At 30.9% G+C, this 23,944-nt stretch overlaps 1 protein-coding gene across 1 annotated transcript in view; it reads right to left on the bottom strand.

Moving 5' to 3' along the window:
- The window catches only part of LOC128168553 (uncharacterized), a 29,906-nt gene that overhangs the window by 4,230 nt on the left and 1,732 nt on the right, over nt 1-23,944 (bottom strand). The window contains exons 2-11 of the mRNA XM_052834747.1: nt 21,680-22,301; nt 21,553-21,573; nt 20,530-20,562; nt 20,229-20,249; nt 19,793-19,846; nt 19,556-19,600; nt 17,893-17,925; nt 17,552-17,584; nt 15,496-15,540; nt 8,819-8,851 (exon numbers count right to left, since the gene is read on the bottom strand). Coding sequence (XP_052690707.1) covers nt 8,819-8,851; nt 15,496-15,540; nt 17,552-17,584; nt 17,893-17,925; nt 19,556-19,600; nt 19,793-19,846; nt 20,229-20,249; nt 20,530-20,562; nt 21,553-21,573; nt 21,680-22,289 — 928 coding nt within the window. The 5' untranslated portion in view covers nt 22,290-22,301. The remainder of the gene's footprint in view (nt 1-8,818; nt 8,852-15,495; nt 15,541-17,551; nt 17,585-17,892; nt 17,926-19,555; nt 19,601-19,792; nt 19,847-20,228; nt 20,250-20,529; nt 20,563-21,552; nt 21,574-21,679; nt 22,302-23,944) is intronic.

The following is a 23,944-nucleotide window of genomic DNA, read 5'->3' on the forward strand; positions in this document are numbered from 1 at the left end:
AAGTTCAAGATTTGCATTCTTAATTCAAATTAAATGAAGAAATCATATTTTTGAATTTCTCTTTAGCTACCATGGAAACAAATTAAATATATGTGTTTCTACATAAATGTTTTTCTTTTTCTTGCAAAAAGACAATTTTGTTTAATAATATATTCTACCCTAAATGCTCTAAGTTGTGCACATTACTTACAATATGTTCTCAAAAAGGTATTAAAATGTCATTTTTACATCTTTACCCTCTGTTACCATGATAACGGGACCACATTACAACAAATAAATTCTGTTAACCTTTTTTACTCATCAAAGTATCAAATTGTATAGTATGAAAAAAATCCGAGAGTATGCGTGGCCACCGAATTTTGATTCTTACATAGAATTGATCTTAACACAAAAATGAGTATGATAATCTGTATTGGATTAATTAAATTATGTAAGTCAAAAATAACAAATGCACGAATATTAATGGTATTTGCATGTTTAAATAAAGCGTTTTTGCAAAGAGAGATAACGTTTTTAAAATTTATGTACATGTATACCAGTGTCTCATAATATTGCGTTTCTTATCGTATAACTGTACATATCTTTATTTACAACATCATAATGATAGTCAAACTTAGCACAACATGAATTTCCTTTAGCTGAATACCTACGATTATGTTTTTAATCAATCATTTTCTGCATTTCGAAAACACAATGTTCAACACGTGAACAACTTAAAACGATGAGTTGCGTAAATAACCCTGGTAAAGATCGTTTGCTTATAACATTCATACATTTTTGTTCTTAAACCCCCTATCACTAAATTAGCATAAGCAATACATGTCCCCTACCGGTTTGTGGAAATTGTGAAAACAATGCAATGCAGAATATCGAACCCGAACATTAAACAATTGGAATATAAAAAAAATTAATTTTCTCGACAATATGACAACCAGATGCTACAAAAGTGTAACTTGATATGTAGTTTGACATTTTGAAGCTGTTCAGCAAAGTTAATATTATTCCTCAAACGCATAAAGAAAAAAGTGTGGAAAACTGAAGTCGGACAGACAGGCGGACGGATAGACGGACGGACAGTCAGACAGACTGACGGACGCAGAGGAAAGTTATAGTCCCCTCCGGTGAAAACCGGTAGGAGACTAATAAACCATGAAAAACACATGTGGTAGTTATAAATAATTATATATTCTCCTCTTCCAGCACGGCAGTAAAACACACTGCGCATGACATCTTTTATATTGCCATGTGAACATCTTGATATTTTCTTTGTTGATACTACAGCCTTTATTGAGCACTAATAAACATAATGTTTATTTATCTCATAGGGAGTAGCGGTTAATGTGTGGAGCAAGGAAATATTTCCAGGGAGGTGGAGCTGAGTTAGATTAAAGCAATAAATGTGTATGCGTTGGCCGTGGGTGAGGGCATATTTTCTGTAATATTACTAATAGGTCGTGTTTGAATTTTTCGCAGGAGGGGTCCAGACCCTACCCCCTCTGTAGATCCGCGAAGCACGGCATAAAAAGCGGATTTAACGTTGGTTTATCGTTTATTTAAGTTATAATCTATAAATAACACCGGAAATTACTTTTATCATCACAAAATCTCAGCTGGTCTGAATACATTGATTGCAATGTAAAGTCTACATACAAAATATTAGGACTCTTACAAAATCTTAAGTATAAAATTGGTAGAGAACATCTCTTGAAAATGCCTTAATTGTGCTGGATGGCTGTTCTGTGCATGATTCTGACAAACTTGAAAAGGTTCAATTATGCACTGATGGAATTTTTACTGCGCTGCCAATTATTAGCTCAAAGGATGTGCTTTATTCAGAAACAGGATGGAAACCTTTTAAACTAGACGCTACATTGCAGAGATAACAACTATGTTCAAAATTAAAATGGGGATGGTTGTCACGACCAAATCGTAAAAAAATAGTAATTGCAGTAGTATCAGTTGTTTTTTATGTTGTGGATTTATCCTGTACTTAGCCCCAGTGTTTTCATAGAAATTATTTTTTTTTATCCCGTATGGAGCCTAATGTTTTCAGTTTTGGTATTGGTCAGCAGTAAAGACTCAACCTGGGTCATTCTACCCGCGTTGTTAGGGCTTTATAAGGTTAAGGGTTTGCAGTTTCGGGAAAAGCGCACGATTTCTACACACGGATCTGACCACGTATAGTTTAGTAATTGCCTGGTAACTAAACCTCCTGACAGGATAATTTTACTATTACTATAAATAGCGGACAAGAGTTGCCAGGTGAATGTTACCTTAGCGTTGTATGTTTAACAGTGTCACGTGTATGTCGCAATATTTGTGCATTATATTCTTATAGTGTAGTGTTATGTTTAGTTATTTAATATATAGTATAATGTAGCTACCTGTGCCATTCGCTACAGTTTAAAAATATTTCTAAATGTCGAGAATTCACTTTGTTTAAATGTATTGCACGGAGACTGGTTAGGGTCATTAATACATTATATTTATGTAAACTCTATTGTTAAAGGTTCCCGGGGGGTTAGTCTCATTTAATGCATTGGCATGAGAGTGGCTATGGTGACGGACAGCGCGTGGTGGACGTACGGAAGAGTTTCCGGAATTTGAGGATTACCTGGAGCAGGAGGTGACTAGTGGACACAGTGGACAATGGTTTGGGGTAGCAGAGACAAGATGATTGAATCATAAGGCGATGGACCTTCTCGCGTTCTATGTTGCTGACATTTGGTATATTTGTAAATATTGTATATAAATATTTTATTGTACATATAATTGGTTTTATCACTGATCCGAGAGCCCGGTCATGGGGATAATTGTACCTGAGTATTCATTTGATATTATTTTTAGCAAGCTTGAAAACCTATTACACTATAACAAACGAAAAAAATGATCAGTTTAATGTTTGTAAGTGTAGTTTAGATTTATAAAAAAAAAATCATGTGTAATTAATGCTGTTTACCAGTTAAATTCATTAAATGTAACAGAACAGCCAACTCAACCAATTGCTCTGTAAACATATGCCTAATGTTCCGAAACCCCCTAAGTATTTTTCTTTTGGTATACATTCTACCAACATTATCCAAATTCACACCAATCTGAGATACTGTGGAGCCTCACTTATCCGGACACTTTTGTCCCCAGGCCCAATCGTCCGGATAGGTGAAGCGTCCGGATATCTGAATTGTGATATTTACCTTTATTATTTATGGAAACATAACTCATAAATTAATTATACAATTAAATATTTTATTTTGATAGCCATAAGCACTACAAAAAAAGTTTTGTAGTTTTTTTTAAATTAACAAAACAAAATATGGTTAAAAACATTATTTAAGGTATGTTTTTTCCACAGGAAACCAAGCACTACATTCTACAAGGCAACACATGACCATGTACATGACAATTACTGTATTAAACCGATAATTTAATTACATTCGCATAACAAAGCCAAGAGAAGAAAGTCGGTGTTCCACTTTACGCTGACAAATCTTTTTCTTCAAGCTAGCGGTGATCGCAACTCTCGCTCTCTTGGCCGGTGGTGTTAACATGTTTGAAGCTGCTCAACATTTGATGATTGAAAATGGGTGAAAATCTGTATATATTCCCTTATTGATAATTGTCCAAGCTATTTTTTCATTGACAGAACTTACCCAAGCTAATTTTACGTATCCAACTTTCTATAGAGTTAATTGCACCCAAGCGATATTTACAAGTAGCGTGAACACTCATCCACGCCATGTTTGGCATAAATTATTATTACACACGCTATAAAATTAATGTCGATACCCTGAACATCCCAAGCGGTCTTAATAACTATCGTAAACAGAACTCAAATTATCAAATACGTTTTAAAATGAATAGGCGTACGAACGATCTAATCACACTACGATTAATAGAATTTTAATTCAATCAATAGATGACTTTTTAAAACACAAATTAAACAATTTTCATGACATTTTAATCAAACAATAACAGTTCATAAGTTAAATGGCGACAATTAAACATGTCGCATCCATGGTTATCGCAATATCCTCGGGCGAGTATATAGCGTGACACAGGTGACCCCGATTACCGGACGAAGGCATTGTTTAAAACCAACAACCAGTGTCAGATGTTTTTACACCAATTTGCACTTGCGCATAAAAAACTGTTGTGCCCCCGAACACTTCAATGTGACCGTCCGGTTAAATGAGGTAAAATTTAAAGGAAAACTGTATTATGTGGTAAAATTTGACCGTCCGGATCCGGAACGCGGAATTCCGGATAAACGAGACAAATTATTGTGTAAAAATTCCGTTCCCAATAAAAATCGACCGGAAAGTGAAGCGTCCGGATATCTGGCGTCCGGATAACTGAGGCTCCACTGTACATTCTACCAACATTATCCAAATTCACACCAATCTGAGATACAACTATGTATTAAAATATGATCTATATAAACGTGATATCAAATAATCCACTGTGTTTATGTGGAAAAACAGAAGATATGTTTCATTTTGGTTTTCTTATAAAAATTATTCTAGAGCTAGAAACAACTCGTTTTACCAATTATTTATGCTAGATTTAGTCAATACTGATACTAGTTTAGTTTTATGTGGTAACGGTAATCTACCTTTACATATTAACAATTTCATTTTTGCTTCTGTGCACAAATTGAATATCGTTTCAAGTAATTTGTGTTTGTTTAATGTGCATATCAGTATATATTTGAATTCTATGTGCATAACAATTATGGTTACTTTTAAGGAGGAAATTGAATTTACCAGGCCTTTTCTTTCATAAAGGAATGTTTCTAGGGGCAAACAATTTGATTCGAGTATTGTTGTATTATTGACTTGTATATGAAAAATATAAATATATTTAAAATATTTAAATCTTTAATGCAGATGCACTAAATGATGTACCGTATTTAACAAATTTTAGCAAGTTTTATGGAGTTACTTTTTTGTTAATAAACTTTTTTAATGTTTGGTTTTAACGGAAGGTTCAAATTTTGATTATTAGTATGTTTTTTAAACTTTCAGCCGATACGATCGCAAAAATAGGATGTTAAGCAATTAATCGCGAATTAAATAGTTATAAGTGAAACAGTATTCAAAAGAATTGCAGTGAAAGAGTATTACATTTCCTGTGTACATAAAACGTTCCACTGTACGCTGTTTAAGACATGAGTTCTTTTACTCTAAAAAGGCGTGCATAAAACTTAATATAGGTACAAAATAAAGCTTTAGGTACATCGATAAAAAAACATTTCTATGAATATTCAGCAGTTAATCTTGGCAATTTTTATGATATTTTGGACATAATGGTATAAATAATAATGAAAATCAGGAATTCTTAATATATGATTTATTTAATTTATGGCTTCAAACTTTAAATTATTGACACATGCATTTAGCAATAACCAAAAAAAAAGGAGATGCACATGGGATGACAAGGGCAGACAAGGGATGGCATAGGCCTACAGAGAGGGTAACAAAGACGATGCTAGAGGACGTGTATAAAGAATGAAAGGTGTTGTAATGGGGTCAACATGCGATAACAGGGACATACAAGGAGTGTGTGAAATGAGTGTAAGTAGACGACAGAGCAAAAGAGTAATATAATATGTGTAAATATATAATTTGTTTTAGCTGATTTCAAGACTATGACTGCACGACATATCATGTTAAAAATCATATTAATTTTAAGGTATCTCACTCCTCATGTTTTGATTTCATTGCGCAGATGATCATTATATTTGAAATGAATATGATTTTATTTATTTAATCACAACAGATAGATTATTATTTCATAATTACACAACATTCATCAAGAAAATCCATTTGAATTCAAGACACAAACAAGTTTTTTGGGGAACTAATTTTCGTGCGGAAGCTTTTTTAGACGAAAATGACAGAAACAAGCAATTTTATGAATTTTCAATATACTTTTTTATTATACTTTATTCATTATTCACATTTTAAACATTTGATAGGTTTGTAACATATTTTATAGGTTCTGTGTGACATGTACAAAATCAAATCTTAAGAATGTGATAGCCGTTTAGCATAAAATCATGCAAATATATAGAACATGTCTGACTTTTTTTAAGCCAAATTTTGCGAGAATTTTACCTTTGAAGCCCTTTATCTAAAATTTGACATCACTGACTCCCATGTTATATTATGTCAAAATGATACTGAATACATATCTAGACAAACTGGATTAATCTTATAAAATTCTTGATATTCAAAAGGTTTTTATTTCAAATCAAATTGTAACTATTATAGAAGTTGTCTATTTGTCTATATTAAGTGCAAAAAGGTCACAAAAAAATGTATGCAGCTTCGTACACTTTTTTGCGTAATACCTCTATTCAGTTTGACCATTGTGCATAATTAAAAACAATATTTGAAGAAATAAGTTTGCTTAATCAAAAATACTGACAACAAATCCTAATCAGGATGAAATTGCATTTTAGGTGCGAAAAGGTCAAATTAAATAGGCCATAACTCAGAGGGATGGATACCCCCATTATCTTTGTATTTTTTAAGTATGTTTTGTTTCAGATTTCAATGATATACTTCTCAAGAAAATCTTGATACAACAACATTGAGGAGTGGGATACCTTAAGTCAAGTAATATTGTTTATGGTGTGTTTTGTAAAAAGTTTAACAAAAATGCTTATGTTGGGAAAACAAGGATGGCTTTATATCAAAGACATGTCTTATATTGACTGATAAGGAGAGAAAGTAATGACCCTGTAGCAATGCATTTCTACACAAATGCACACACTATTGATGATTATTCTGTCATAGGTATTCCAAAGTGTACAACAATGAAATTTACAGAGAATTTAACGAAAATCTGTGAAAGAAAAATTAAATGCTCATATGCCTGTTGGTATGAACAGAAGAGAACATCATTCTGTTTTGACTGTAATGCTTTTACAATATTGAAAAAGGAACTGTTTCTATATTTTAAGTCAAATCATTTATACTTCTTTATTATTGCTAATAATGTGCTTACTAGACTTTCTTACCAATAATTCATATATTTTGGCTTAACATTGCTGTTTGACGTAACTTGCCAGACTATTTTCGTATTGTGGCGTCATAGTGTTTCAAACAGTTAAAAAACGTCATTGACAACGTTACAAACAACGTTTTTAATTTTGTATAACTGTCTGAAGAGCCGATATGGCTGAAAGCGCTAACAGGAAACAATTTATTTAATTTGGACTGTCGCATTCTGTTTTATTTATTGAAGTATATATATATATATATATATATATATATATATATATATATATATATATATATATATATATATATATATATATATATATATATATATATATATATATATATATATTTAAAATCACAGTGTCCGGTAATATATATTAAAATAAAATAAATAACAACACTAATTGCAAAACGTAATCGCTTTCATTTCTTCCTCAGGCGTTTTACAATACGTTTATATTGTATTGTAAAACATTTAAATATAACATTAATACATATATATATATATATATATATATATATATATATATATATATATATATATATATATATATATATATATATATATATATATATATATATATATATATATATATTGACTGGGGTTGAGGGCAACATTTAATATATTAGCCCTCGAGGGACGAAATATTGCCCGACGCGAAGCGGAGCGCAATATTTTCGTCCCAAGGGGGCTAATGTAATCAATGTTGCCCGAAAACACAGTCAACATTTGTTTTGGTATATGAAGAAACAAACCAAAATTAAGAAAGTAATTAAAAACAGATCGCCGTAATTTTCTCGGCTCAACAAAGAATTCACCAATTCAATTCTGTGCAAAGTTCATTTCCAGAACATTTTCAGCATAAAACGGTCACTGGTGATATTCCGCCGACCGACAGAATTAATATACAGATGTTCTACCTGATTTTACTTCACAGTAATTCGCAAATCCTTATATCCGTTGTAATAGCAAACCGTCGCATTGCGCGTCTGCTGTTTACTTGCCTTGACTGACTGTCTATTATGAAGTCACCTTGTTTTGGAGTCGCGAAGAGTTATTTACGTCATCGTTTACGAATCAACTAATCAAAGGCGTTCATTTGAAATAGAAGGAATGTTCTCTAGATATTAATCCTAGCCGGTCAATATCAAAAAAATATTGACCGGTCAATACTTTTTCGGACGAGCTAATATTACAATTATTGACTATTCCATTCGTCTATATAGGGTTATATAGTGAGAATAAACTACTGAATATAACAAATTATATATATATATATATAAATATATATATATATATATATATATATATATATATATATATATATATATATATATATATATATATATATATATATATATATTTGTTATACTTTCATGTTAAATACTGAAATCTGATTGGTTAGGACTCAGTTAATAATATTTTCTATTACCCTCAGCGTTAGCAACGCACTTAAAAAATGTTACATGCGCGAAAATTATGTGCGTACGGTTTCCTGTAGAATTCATGTTATTCCTATATAAAAGCAGTAAAATTTTCTTAAAAATTAAGACATTCAGTATAACAAAATAAATAGTGCCTGTTTGGGAGGATAACAGTTGAAATTGACACCCCTCGAAAACCATTGTCAACCGACGCCTCGCGTATTATTTATATAATACACGATCCACTCAGATTGCCGTTTAACTGTATTCCACCTAAATCTTAAAGAGCGTGTAGCGTGGCCAGTTTGCTAAGTTCCGCGGTGCGGAGATGGTGCTCGAAAAATGCAAATCTATCTCTTTATGTGTAATTCTAATTTTGTACTTACGTTGAACTTTCTTTTCTATCTTCGAGATTTTTTCTAAATGTAAAAAAACTGTATTTAAAGTATAATTTGATACCCTGATACAGTCTGTGAAATACACCAAAAAACAATTTACATTTATAGTTTTCATTCCATACTCTTATATACAATGTTTGAAATTTAACACTAGATTTTTATGACTTTTCTTGCATTTGAGACATCTTTAAACATAAATGATATCAACGTTAAGAAAACACAATTTTATTAACAAGGATAAAGAAGCCATAGGTTTCTTTTAATTGAGAGGTAGTATTTGTGTAAGGAGAAAAACTCTAGACAATAGCAAAAGACAGCAAACATACATCGACAAAAAAAAGTTTATATAACATGTAAAAAAAAGTGCAGTTTTAGCAGGGTGTCACACTGAGGGAACATTGAAATTATACAATATCTGGGTGTTGGCTCAACAAAAATAAAAGGGAAGTAAATTTTAAGGGGCGATCAATATATGTTAATTAACTATTGGAGTGTATATTAATTCGACAAACGAAATACTTATTTGGGAGATTAATTGTTAAAGTAAAGTATTTAGTGTATACTATATATTATTAATTATCTATCATTTTTTTTTCTTTTTGGATACTGTTAAAATGACAGATTGTTATACCCCTGTAAAACAAGTACTATATAACTCTATACGAAAAAAGTCCAGCATTTTGCCTGTTAGACAGGAACTGTTAAATTGAAGCTGTTAAAAATGACTGTTTAAAAAAGATTGTTGAATGATGACGTCACATTCCGCGAAAACGTGTTATTAATTAGAAGGGGTATAACAAAACAGTTGTTGACTGTGTCTCGGGCAACAGTTGATCTGTCGGACCGGCTCGCAAACTGTTGCCCGAAACCGAAGGCCTTGGGCAATAGTTTGCGAGCCGGACCGACAGATCAACTGTTTGGCCTTGGGCAACAGTTTGCGAGTGGGTCCGACAAATCAACTGTTTGGCCTTGGGCAACAGTTTGCGAGCCGGTCCGACAGATCAACTGTTGCCCGAGACTGTATAGTGTGGTCCGATTTTTATCTAAATCCATATCACTTTTAATGAAACTGATGACTTAGAACAGAATAAATACCGTCTGTATTTTATCGCTATGTAAAAAAAATCATTTAAAAATAACTGATGAATAATGATGAACAATTAATGTCATATAATTGATTAAATGTATGTTCGTTTGCCCCAAAATCGTTTCCCTTGACATCGTTCGCCTTTATTACCGTTCGCCATGAATTTCTTTTGCCTAAAGCATGTTCGTCATAAATTTTAAACATTGAATTTCAAAATTAATATTCTGTGTGAATACATCAAAAATAAGAGGCCCATGTGCCACATTGTTCACCTGAGCAACACATTTTAACAGACATAACAACTTCAGCTTAATGGATTCATATACAAAATATCTTAACGCTGACGTATAATAGATCCTGTATAATAAAACAAGAGGCCCATGGGCCACAAATCGCTCACCTGAACAATAGTCCTTGTATCATTTTATTTCGAAAGTGTTTATTATGAAGTGAACTCTGAATAAATATTTTAAAACTTATATCTTTCAAGATTTTGCCATATATTAAACAATACATAAAAAGAAGAAACAACTTTATCTTTGGCATGTTTTTATTCATAATTATTTTACACATCAAATGAGACTGATTTTTAAGCTCTAAAATACCCATTTGCAGTAAAAAAAAAATCCCATTTCACTGAAAAAATTGCAAAATATTCGTTAAATAATTAAAAGATGATATTGGCATCTGTTTTGTATTTCAATCATTAAAAGCTTCTTTATCTATTCATCAAATAAAAATATTGCAGGTGTGATGAGGACATTAGGCATGTTAGAATTTACATTCTCATTGAACATCTGTCTTATAGACTGAGCTAAAATAAACATGGAAAGTCTATATATAGTTAATAAAGTCTATCAATGATTCCTCCTTTTTTCATAACCATTTTTTATCTTTTGTTCCTTTATCTTTCCTAACTGTGTGTTTGTGAATCAAAACTTCGTAAAAACTAAGATCCACACCTTTCTGAAGTTGTTTGAATTTATGATCTTTGATCCCAATCACTTGGATCCCGATATGTGAGTAATTGTAAAAAATAGTCGATAAACACACACACATGTATTTCGAGAACTATGATAAACTTATCATGGACATTTCTTTTTTCTTCTTTTTTTTTTTTGAATACTTCTTTTTATAAAAAATTATTTAAACAATTTAGAATCTGCACTATCTTAGAATGATTGCATAGTAATCTCACAAACTGTAGCATTATCTTGTGCAGTGGTTCTTAAGGAGAAGATTTTTTTAAGACACCCACCCAATTTTCGCAGTTTCGCAATTATTTCCTTTTTAAAAAAAAGGTTGTGCCCTTTATTTTAACAATTTAGAATCCCCTTTCCATAAGGATGCTTTGTACCAAGTTTGGTTAAATTCGGCTCAGTGGTTTTAGAGAAGAAGTCAAAAATGTGAAAAGTTTACAGACGGACGAACAGACGGATGGACGGACGGACGACGGAGAACAGGTGATCAGAAAAGCTTATTTGAACCTTCGGTTCAGGTGAGCTAAAAAAGCCTGCATTGTCTTATGTTCCAATCCACCATACCCTCGGGTATCATGATTTGAACAAACTTGAATCTGCCCTTCTCAGGATGCTTCCACACAAGTTGCAGCTTTTCTGGCCCATCGGTTTCTCAGAAAAAGATTTTTTAAAAATTCCCTCTATACATTCAATTGTGAAAAATGTCCCCCTCCCTCTGTGATCCCATCCTACCCCTGGGGATCATGATTTTATCAAACTGAAATATACCCGAACCGGGGATGCTTTCACACAATTTTCAACTTTTCTGGCTGATCAGTTTTTGAGAAGATTTTTAGAGATCTTTTTATATATGTAAGTAAAATTCGACTCCCATTGTAGCCCAACCCTACCCCTTGAAATCATGATTTTAACAAATTTCAGTCTACACAACCTAAGGATAATTCCTCACAAGTCGCAGCTTTTCTGGCTAATCAGGGAAGAACAATTTAAAAGATTTACTCTATATACTCCTAGGTAAAAATTTGACCCCATTGTGGCCCAACCTTACCTTTGGGGATCATAATTTGAATAAACTTTAATTTACACTAGCTGAGGATGCTTCCATGCAAGTTACAGCTTTTCTAGCCGATGTTTCAGAGAAGAAGATTTTTAAAGATTTACTCTATATATTTCTTGTAAAATTATGATCCCCATTGTGCCCAAACCTTCCCTTGAGGATTATGATTTAAAGAGACTTACACTTACACTACCTGAGGATGCTTCCACACAAGTTACAGCATTTCTTGCTAATCAGTTTCAAAGAAATTTTTTAAAGATTTACTCTGTATATGTAAAAATCCGACCCTCATTGTGACTCCTTCCTACCCCCAGGGATCATGTTACGAACAAACTTGAACTTAAACTGCCTGAGGATACTTCCACACAAGGTTTAGCTTTTCTGTCCTAATGGTTTTTGATAAGAAGATTTTAGAAAATACTAACAAATTTTCAATGATTTTTAATTATCTCCCCTAGAGAGAGGGTGTGACCCTTTATTTTAACAAATTTGAATCCACTTTACCTTTAAGAAGGATGGACGGACAGACAGACGGACGGACGGACGGACGGACGGACGGACGCCGAACAAAAAGTGATCAGGAAAGCTCATTTGAACTTTCAGCTAAGGTGAGTTAAAAATTAAATAAAATGCATGTAAAACCGCATGTAATTAAACAATAATATCATGTCTTAAGACATTGTCAATTAATAAGCTGCATGACCTACTTCAAGGATAGTTTGTTGATTATGAGTAAATTGTGTAAGCTAAAAGTATTTTATATCAAAAGTATATAGCTTATCTCCTATTTTGGCCTGGTTTATATAACGCCTTTATTACTCTTTTCATTTATTTTCAAAACATATTACACGAAGATAAAGAAATAGGATTTCTATAGTTACAGCATACAGGTAGATGGAGCGAACGTTCCCGGTACCTAATTGATTTAAAAAAGATAAAGTTGTAATTAAAACTTTAAAATGGGCAATATTATGTAATAAATTGATCATTATGACAGTAATTTGAAGTCGCCGGGTGAGGATTATCAGATCAAAAAAGACGCAAAGCAAAGTTACTTTTATAATAGCATAGAGGGTTGTTCGGAAATTATTGAGACATTAACTCTTATTCCCCGGTGAAAAAGATACTCCCTTGAAATTTCATCAAAACGAAAATCAGGAAAGAGTTTGTCAATGTATAACATTTCTAGTCCAAGCCCAGATTAGATCATTCTTGGTAAGCTGACCAACTTGCCTTCATACAGTGACCAGGAGCAACCGCAAACTTATCGCAACTTCACCTTAACACTTTTCATATGTTTTTGATACCTTAAAAACAAATGGTAGTTTGAATTAATTTTCATTTCCCATCTTTTGTTTTTATTTCAAGATCTATTGTCTCTATTATTATTTTTGTGTGAAAAAATTGCAATCCCTTTGTCTTAATCAGAGTTAAAAAATCATTGAAATGAGACGATCAACTGCAACTATTTATTCCTTTCCATCACTTAGTTTTTGTTAAAGCAGTTGCGTAACCTGAATTATACTTCTTCCAAGATTTCTACCAGATTGATGTATATTCACAGCGCCGCTTTGACAACAAAATTTAATGTACTGTCTTTGTCCGATTTTTATTGCTTGGTAAATTGATTTGTACTATGTACATATTTCAACTCAAACACTAGTGGACCTTGAACAAAAGTTACTTACAATAAATCGCAAAAGTAGCCTATATTATTTGATTTATTTTATCATAAACTGTAGTTTATGTATGCGCCGGGTATAACGACCACAGCCAGATTTATCTACCGTCATAACAAAATATGAAATATTTTTTGATATTACATTGTATAATTTTTTGCTGGGGTTTCTTCCATGTTAAAGCCTATATTAATTTTTTTTTTAATTGCTTTGTTTAATTTATGGAGTTTTTTCAATGTTGATGCCAATTTCACCAACATTCGTTGCTTAGAAAAGGAAATGTTTGTGTTGTCTTAATAATGTCCTTACAACCCTTGAATATTTTGGGCTTTTACACACTAAGTACCAATTTTAACACCACTTTACTGATGGTACGAGGGTTGTTAGAAAAATTCGCGGACAAAGGGATTTACGGCAAAAGTACTGTATACTTTGTAGGATGACGTATGTTTAATTAAACGACTACCAATTGAAATAAGTTTGCAAAAAATCATATGGTTTTGAAGTTGTTATCAAAAGATACAGTGAGATTTATTTTGCAAGAATTGGATTTACGGAGCACCAAGTCATATTTCCACGATGTCAGGTGATGTCAAACTACTAAAAGGCAATTTAAACCTGTCACTTTGTTTTTTAAAAAAAAAGCACCTTTTAGTTCACACACTTTTCATGCCATTAACCCATTTATAAAATGCCTGTTCAAACAATTGTTTGTTAGTTTTTGAACAATGTCTTTTGTGTAATATCGTAGATCATTTAGGTCCGAAAATCTCTGTCCACGCAGTTTGTATGGGGGATCGGGGTGGTGAAAGATCTCAATATATCAGTATCTTCAATTTTAAACCTTTAATGCCAATTGTGGTTCCATTTGTAAACCTTTGTCCTATAATAATAGCAGCATCTAAAAACCTTTTGATCCCCATTGGAGATTTTTCCTCGTGTACACAAAATTGAATGACGACCCAGTGCTCCAAGGTATCCATGAACCTGAACGTTTTTACCCTTTTCTCTAGCGTTGGTCGTCCATATTTGGCGATAAAACGGTCAGAAATTCTTCAATTTAATAGAAACTTTCACCAAATGACCTTCAGAACTAACAATGATCTCATTAGAAATATCGGTTTTTTATGCGCTTAAAGTGTACATTTTCTTAATAAGAAATACTGCGTACAAAAAAATAAAACAATTAAAAATTGACATGCTCCGTAAAACATATTTTATCAAATAATTAATCTGTATATTTTTAAGGTCCATTTAAAATAAACTAATCTTTACATATTTCTTACGAAAAAAACGCCAAGATTAAATACGAAAAGTTACGCTGGTATCATGCGAATAGTCCGCTTACAATCAAACTTGTCCGCGAAATTTTCTAACAACGCTCCTTAATTAATCAAAGTTGGAAATATGCATGTGGATATTCATCGTGGCTCTTTAACGGGTATTGGATTTTACGTATTTTAACAAAGAGAAAAAACAATTCAATCTTTTTGGTATCACTTTTTTTGGATGCAAAAGTTTTAATTCTATTCAATCCTTGATATCACTCTTTTGACACGCAGTAAAATTGACATTAATACATACCTTCCATTTTCTCTCCCATTCTAGATAATGTGCCTGGTTTATAAAGATAAAACAAACTCAACAATGAACTAAATACAAATTAATTATTTCACGTTTAAAATTTTTTTTCTAAATATAGCCATCACTTGTGAAGATAAGGAACTAAAAGTAAGAGTTAGATATAGAGTGCTATGAATATCAATAATGCCATCAGATACATTGCATCATTAATAAGCAAAAAGGTCATTAAACATATGTTGTATGTGTTTATCACTCTTTTGACTGTTCGAAATACATACCCTTTATATTTTCCTCTAACGCAGATACCCGTGCATGTATCCGCCGTAAATTAAGGATATATAACTGAACTCAGATTTAAACTATGAAGAGATATGTAACAATGTATTTATACTTTACGACAACATTTTATTGCACCCATATACATATAGTATACATATAGTAAATCAATGCTCAAGTACTATCGCTTCCATAAGCGTTGTGAAATTTAAGGATACTGGAAAACAAAACATTGATACTGGTTATTTTAACTTAAAAACGAGAATTATATTATCAATCGGATTTTCTTATTTCAGCAACGAACAGAACACTACTGGCACGCACAGTTGTTAAGGATTACGTTTACTCGGGGGCGAAAAAAATTCCACTAATAGGAACAAAAAACTAAGTATTGTTCATTGTAGCTCCACTATTGTGGTGCTATTTTTCACTTTCAAATAACTATGTCAATGACCAACTTTTTCTACTAGTGACCTCTCTATGTTTTTTTCTCTCAAAATTTGTCAAAATTGTCCACCATTTTCAAGGCTTTCTTTATTTTTTAATTTTTTTAAAATAATAAAATAGTTTGTAGGTTATGAAATGATAAAATATGAATAGCTTTACTAATTTTATATTTGAATAAATCGTTTTTGGTCATATTTTAAATTTAATTTAGTCCGAATATCCTCTATCAATTTACAAAATTGAACCCATTTTTGATAGAGTACAAAAAACTAACTAATGGGAGCCCCAAACCATTGATTGCCTAAAGCTGTTTTTATTGTCCGTATTATTTTGACATTAACATTATATAAGGTCAATGATCAAACTTTTGAGATATTTTCTCTTGAATCGATTTTATATATCTTAAAGATTTTTCCCATCGCGTGCCAGCCAGTGATATGAATTTATAGACGAGTAAATACAACCATAAAATATGTAAAATGATATGAACAAACACATAGAAACTTAACCTTTGCAATTACACTGCAACAGAAAGTTTTTAAGAGAATAAGAAAATGAAAAAATTAGTCCGAATTTCCTCTTTTTCAATTTTAATCTACCTTTGTCGGAGCATATCTTCCTCAAATAAACAAACCATTGATATCAATATCGATATTTGTTAATAACGTTGTTATTTTTTGTTTTTAAACCAACTTTGGACTTCAGATATTGAACTTTGTAAAAATATATTTTTCAAATCTCAAACCCTGAGTAAACGTTATCCTTAAGTTATTCATTTTTTGTTGTGCACATCTTATTTTGATGTATGGTTTTTTTTTTCAAATAAACAGAAAGGGTGTTTTTATTTCAACGATGCTCTAATGTACTTAACAGATCATAACCATAGTCAAATCTTCCATGTTTTTAAAGCATGAAATTAAACTTACTTTTAAAAAAATGGAGAATAACTATTATTAAAAAAAATGTTTTTATGGAAAATATATTCGTTGAATTCTATTAGAAACAAAAACTATATGAATATTTTAATAGAGTAAATTGCAAAGAGATAGCAAAGGTCTGTTTAGATATAGTTCAATAATTATTAATTGTAATTTTGCGAAATCATTAAACAAGTAGTCTCTCCATTTAAATTCAGAAATTCCATAAACTAACTGTAAAGATTGATGCTGTTTCATTTCAATTTTTGTAAACTTATTTTACATTTAATGATAAACCATGTCTGTAATTTGCATTGTTAATATCTTAAGCCATTATCATATACACTATATATTTTTGGTCTATACCAATTTTAACATTCCTCGTACTATTTAATCATGTAACCCATAAATATCATTGCAAGAATATAAACAACACCCAGAAGTCTAGGATTAATTACATGTAACTTTGATTATAGAACCATTTTTTCTTTGATATTGATTCAGTAAGTAACCAAGTTTTTTTTTTATTCATTGCGCTCTACTGAATCTAAATAAAAATGAGAAATATAAATATAGGTGCCCCTGTTGTTTTATTTAATTTTGAGTATAAACATTTTATTATCAAAAGAATTAAAACTATAATTCATCTTTTGTATCATTTTTTGACATTCAGTTAAATTGACATCAAACATACCTTCAATTTTCTGCTCCATTCCAATTAATCTGCCTAAATTATAAAGATAAAACACAAAAAAACTGAAGTTCATTCAAAGTAATCATTTGCACTTCAAAATTTATTCTCTTTGTAAAAAATAAATAAAAGCAGTTAATAATACTATGAGCTAAACTATTTATAAAGGGGAATTAATTTATGTTTTGAATATATATATTAATCGCAACCATCAGCAACACAACGTACGGGTTGTTATAGTGCTATGTCATCAGATACATTACGTCATTTATTAGAAAAAATAATTATACATATAACTTTAATGTTTAATACTTGTCGGCGAGATATTTGTTCAAAATACATACCCTCTATATTATTGTTCAATGCAGATAATCGTCCTAAATTAAAAGATAGCATATATTAGTTATTTAATTACATTAAATTCTGAATATCATATGCATCTTCATCAATAGACACCAAAGTCAACGTCACGGATTGTAACCAATAGATTGGTTTCGCGGTAAAATTGTGGCTGCGTCATTTTAATAGCTTGTGCTCTCACAACCTTTTGTGCAATATATACAGAAAATGTCAATATGAACAATATATATTATAGACAAATACATATTTATGATGTAAGCTATATGTCTATATCAAATGCATCTAAATATATTATGTATCTCTATAAAATGAGAATCTCGCAAAAGCTATAGTAAACAGACGACAAACACATTTTTTTAAATAGCACATTGCCTATTTAAATTGTACGAAAAAACAAGTGCAGTTTTGACTTATCCAGACTAATGAAACATTGTTAAAAGGGCCGCGGGAATTTTTTTCCTTAGGTAATGGTTTAACTAAAATACTATTAAAGTAAACTCCAATATTTGGACTGTTAATTCGACTACTAAAGGACCTCATTATTTTGTAAAACGATGTATATTTCTAAAATATTTATTGTTAAGGTAAAGGATGGAGTGGTTGCATAATATACTTCACAGTGAAATTGTGTTTTGATATAACAGTATTTCACAATTATCAATTATATTCATATAAAAAAAAATTGATTTGATTTTTACGTTTTTATTTAGAATTATTTAAATATTTACAACGCTCATGCAACCGTTTCACCGTTTTTTCTTAATCGTTTCAAATTTTCCTCATATTTAAATTAAAATAAGAATGTGGGCACCCATATTGTGGTTCTTTGTCGGAAGTTTGAAAGAGCACATTTTAATATAAAAATAAATGGCATGTAGTGAACACAAACAGTGTTCAAAATCAAAAGTCCAAATGTAAATTACAAAACAGGAGCAGAGCGAACACGGACCTCTCAGAAAATAGAGGTAGGATCAGGAGTTATGGAGGAGTAAGCTTCCTCTGCCGACCGGTCATAAAACTATCATGTTATTCATTTATAGACATGCAGTTAAAACGACAGATATACATACCTTCCAATTTCTGCTCCATTCCAGTAAATCTACCTGATTTATTAAATTAAAACACACATAAAATCAGGTTTATCTAAAGTAATCATTCAAGGTTTCAACTTGTTGTCGTTAGAAAAATGAATGTAACATTTTGAGAACAGAGATAAAAAATGATGTTTTAAAATTTCGAGTATATCTAAGTAGAAATCAGCTATAAAAGGGATATTGTTTGATACATTTAGCAATTAAACAGTTTTGGATGGTAAAAAATTGAACCAGTGGAAAACTTAAATGCTAGGGATATCATTAAGAACGCATGGTAGAAATAGTTAGGCTCAGCTTCGTTCAATAAAATGAAGGTGACAAAAATGTATATATATTGTCTCCCTTCATATTTTTTCCACTGTGAATGATTTACCTAAAAAGTTGAAAAATGTATACATTTTGTCAATTGTTACTATTAAATTTCTGTTATCTAAAATGCATCTCTATTTTGAATGTGTCAATTTGCAATTTAAACATGTCTTTCTTCTCAATCAACATTTCAGTTTGTCTGTAAATCAGTATCAATAAACAGGCATCGCTATAAAAAACTTACCCTGCAGGATGGATAGAATGCTAGTTTCAAACTCCTCGAAACGCTCTGCAACAATAACACATTGAAGAAGATTAAATAATTAAACATACAAGATAGATTTAACCATATTAACGCACTTTCGAATTTTTTAAACAACGTTGTGACAATGCACCTTCAAACAGATTAATAATGTTCAAACATTAATTTATTATTGGATTATTTAACAAAATATTTTTGCTAGTTTATTTCTATAAATACCTCTAAATTCTTGTGTCACTGAGTTTTGTTGATCCTCCACTTTGTCCAGACGAGCTTAAACAAGTATATGAAGCAGTCATTACCTCCTACCATTATTAAACATTCATCACGTGAAATGTATTTATCAAATCAATTCTTTAGAGAGTACATTTATAAATAAAAAAAAAATCCAAACATATAAAACATATTTAAATTATTTTGATCTGACAGATTTAGGTATAGATGACTGAATACAATAAGCTTTAAAATAACCAACTTCTGATGTATCATCTTTGTAAACTATTATTCATTAAACACTTTATCTAGAATCATTTGGCTAATGTAACTAATAAGCTCTCTCTCTCTCTCTTTCTCTCTCTCTCTCTTTCTTTCTCTCTCTCTAGAGAGAGAGAGAAGGAGAATATCTAACGGATTTGATAATTTAATAAAAATGTACCTTTTTTAGTCACGGTGTTTTCTAGAAAAAATAAAAAAATTGTTGAATTTGCATTTAAACATACAATAAAAAACATCGTCATCGAAAAATAAAGTGCAATCGTCCAGACTAGTTTTAGATATGTTAGTGCTGACTATCAAACACAATGTTTTTAAAACTAATAATAACATACCTACCATATTTTTTACAATGTTTTTCAATTTCACAACAGCAAGTTAATGAAAAAAAAATTGCTTTTAACTCAAAACGAAAAGAAATACACAGACTCATTTTTGCAAATGTATTGTTATTGCCTACTTACGGTTTAATTGACTCTCGACATCATCTATTCTTGCTGTCAATGCAAAAATAGTTTCATCTTACTTAGTGAGTAACAAATAAACAAGTGAATGAAGTCAATGGCATTTTTTATTTTTGAACTTTCACAGACTATATTATAAAAGTGTTTTATATTTTGATTTTTTTTCAAATGGCAATTTAGAATTTCTTTTATAATATCTACAACTTTCGTACATAAAATATTTCGCATTCATGTATAGTTTAATGACAAATAACCGTAATTTAAAGTTTGTTTTGGAAGTGAAAATCAGAAAACATCAATTGAAATAACACGTATATACACAAATAAAAAACACAACACACAAAACAAAATTAAGAATTATTAAAAATCATGAACAATAAATCACAATTGAGAACTTAGGGCATAAGGACGTTTTCAAATCGTTTATACTTTGTTATTGTACATGAATTGTAATATTTACATGCTGTGTAAAAGAAGTACACTAATTGTATGACAGCTATAATTCTTTTAATAAATAAAGACATCTACGAATTTTCAGACGATACAACGAAATTCATCATTTATAGATATTTTTCTTATGTAATGTTGGCTAAGGAAAATAAGACTTATACATGTTCTAAAGCTTAAGAAAGAAAAAAAGCTTGTAAATATTGTGTTGTTTTAGCTATCTAATTAAGTGCAACGTCTATGAATTTTAAGGTTAAAAATCAGAACAATCCAGTTTACTATAAAATTAAAACCTTAATCAACATAAGTCAAATAAGCTTTGTTTATGGTATTCTTTCCTTTATAAATGCATATTATGTATCAGTTCATCAATGAATATGACATCTGTAATGTGGTGGTTTCTTTTACAAAGCTATGGATTTAAAGCTTTAATTTTTCGACGCCGCATTAATTGTTAAAAAATTACCTTTACCAAAAAAAAAATTAACTGCGATAAACAATTGCATAGCTCGCCTGAAATTAAAGACTTAACAACTTTAATTAAAGACCTATTATACAGACATTGATAACTCCTACCTTTTTTCTTCGAGATTTCACCTGTAAATATGATTTTATTTTAAATCATGAAAGTACAGTTTTAGGTCAAATATATGTAAATTGTAAAAAAAAAAAACAAAAAAAAAACAAATGCAATTAATCTTACTTTTGAATGATCGAGTAATTTCTTCGACGTAACGTTTTGTACTTGCCGGACTTAGCTCACATAAGTATAGTGCATTTACTGCACGCTTAAACATGTCTCCTCCTGTCAACTGCTTTTCAATCTCAATAATAGAGTTCTCAAGCACCGTCCACGTAGAATGAAAGGAAGCATTGTCCATCGAACCAGTTTTTGAATGTCCAGATATCAAATTTCTTTGCATTCTTATTCTGTCAATGCAGGCCGCAATGCTATTGTCGCCGTTTTCTGGATTATCCCCCCACCCATTTTTATGAGGTTTAATGCTACAAATATTGCGTATAAGTACGTAAAGTACAGAAAAATCTAAGTCTTTTGCCAGTGGTGAGGCTTTTCCTGGATCAGGATATAGTAATTTTTTCTGCTGAGTGTTGATGCATTTGACTTTGTCTAATTTATTTTTGTTTTTATCTAGCTCTGTTCTGAGATTAGCAGGCGGAATGTAATGACTAAGAATGTCTCGAAACAGGTCGCTACAAATCGTTACAATCAGTTGACACAGGCGAGAAAAATTTTCAGTTGCTTTATTCTGCCAGTTGTACGGGGTCGATGATGGACCAGGAAAAGAGGCCATGTTTTATATTGTCTGAAATAGGTAAAAAAAAAATCATTCATTTTTTTCTCATTACTTAAATGGTTCGTTAAAATCATATTCTTATTTTGTGTTACATTTTTTTCGGGCACATGTGTTTTAATTGTCTTTTTAAACCAATGTTCTAGTTTTTTTAAAATGAGAAAAAGAGGGATATTCCTAATGTCTCTCCGAAGTTACTGCATCAATAACTTTTTGATGATTTTTTAATTAAAATACAAATTACTGTGACAGAAATTCAGCTGAAAACGAAAAAAGGAAAAAAATACACAATATCTGTATTGACACATTATCATATTTCACTCATGACAGTTCACAGGAACTAAAACAAATTTCTTACGGAAATTTATAATGGGAGATATTTACATATTTTTATGCATAATTTTTCAACATTATCATCGCGGCTTTTTCATGGCTGATGCTATGCAAAATCCCCGTAGATTTTCTATTTTGGTTGTGTATTGAAACCTAAAGTGGTAGGGGGCGTTTCAAATAGATAATCTGGACGTTTTAATATAAGTGGATGAACGTAGTTTGAGCGCAGTGGTATTTATGATTATCGAATTATCAAGCGGAAAGTTGTGGAATTAAAAAAACACAGAGTGTAGCTAAGGTTCTTTAGTAATGCTTCCCGTTGATCCATTTTATCCCAGAGTCTTCAGAAAATTTATTCGATGGAGAATTATCCAATCAAGTTTACTTAAATGTCAATAGTTATAGTTATTTCTAAATTTTTGTCGTATTAAATTTTTAAATATCTATAGTTTAACAATTCCAGACTTTCTTAAGACCTTCAGAGATATTGCTGTTTAGGGCAAGGGTAAGCTTGTTGTAGTCTTATTCCTCTTATTATTTCTAATAGTTTTCTCTACTCCTCAAATCAAGTGTTAACTTTTGTCGTCGTTTGGAGGACGTTTTAACATATTCTTAGAATAGAGACCCCCCTCCCAACCCCAGGGCAGAAATCGCCATCGGCATTGTATTTAATTTGTGTTAAAAATGGGCACCGGGCGTTATATATTTTACTCTTTCTAAAATATGCTATACCCTCTTTCTAATAATTGCACAGGATTTTGAATCTATTCATAAATGGCATATCAGGTGGAATATGGTCATGAAACTCATCAGTAAAATTGTTTTGCAATCTCCATCTTTTACTCGGTCCTTCAAGACTTATCTTACAAACAATATAACAAATATTTATTTTAAGTTATTACACCTGTCATTAAATTGACTTAGATTCTCGATAAATTACTAATTGGAAGACAGACACCAACATGTGTATAAATAAATCTAAGATGGCAGTGATGTGAACTTTGGTATTCAACATTGGCATAAGTTACATGATATAATTTTATTATTAGAAAAATAAATGACGTCAGGTGTCTGAGATTAAAAGCTATATTAGTACATCTTTCGGACTTCAAGTTAAAAAATGTTGCACCGCATATGAGTCAGTCATGTGTAAAGATCAAATGTCTAGGTAAGATAAAGTTTTGTATCATATTGAAAATAATAATAAATTTTGGAAGGAAATTTCTAATTACCTTGTTTTATGGATATATACGTAATTATCTTTGATTGATTAAGAAGGTTTTGTATTTTTGTTGGTTTTTTTTTTGGAAATTAGGTATCAT

The sequence above is a fragment of the Crassostrea angulata genome, unplaced genomic scaffold, assembly GCF_025612915.1.
Source record: "Crassostrea angulata isolate pt1a10 unplaced genomic scaffold, ASM2561291v2 HiC_scaffold_3, whole genome shotgun sequence".
NCBI lineage: Eukaryota > Metazoa > Mollusca > Bivalvia > Ostreida > Ostreidae > Magallana > Magallana angulata.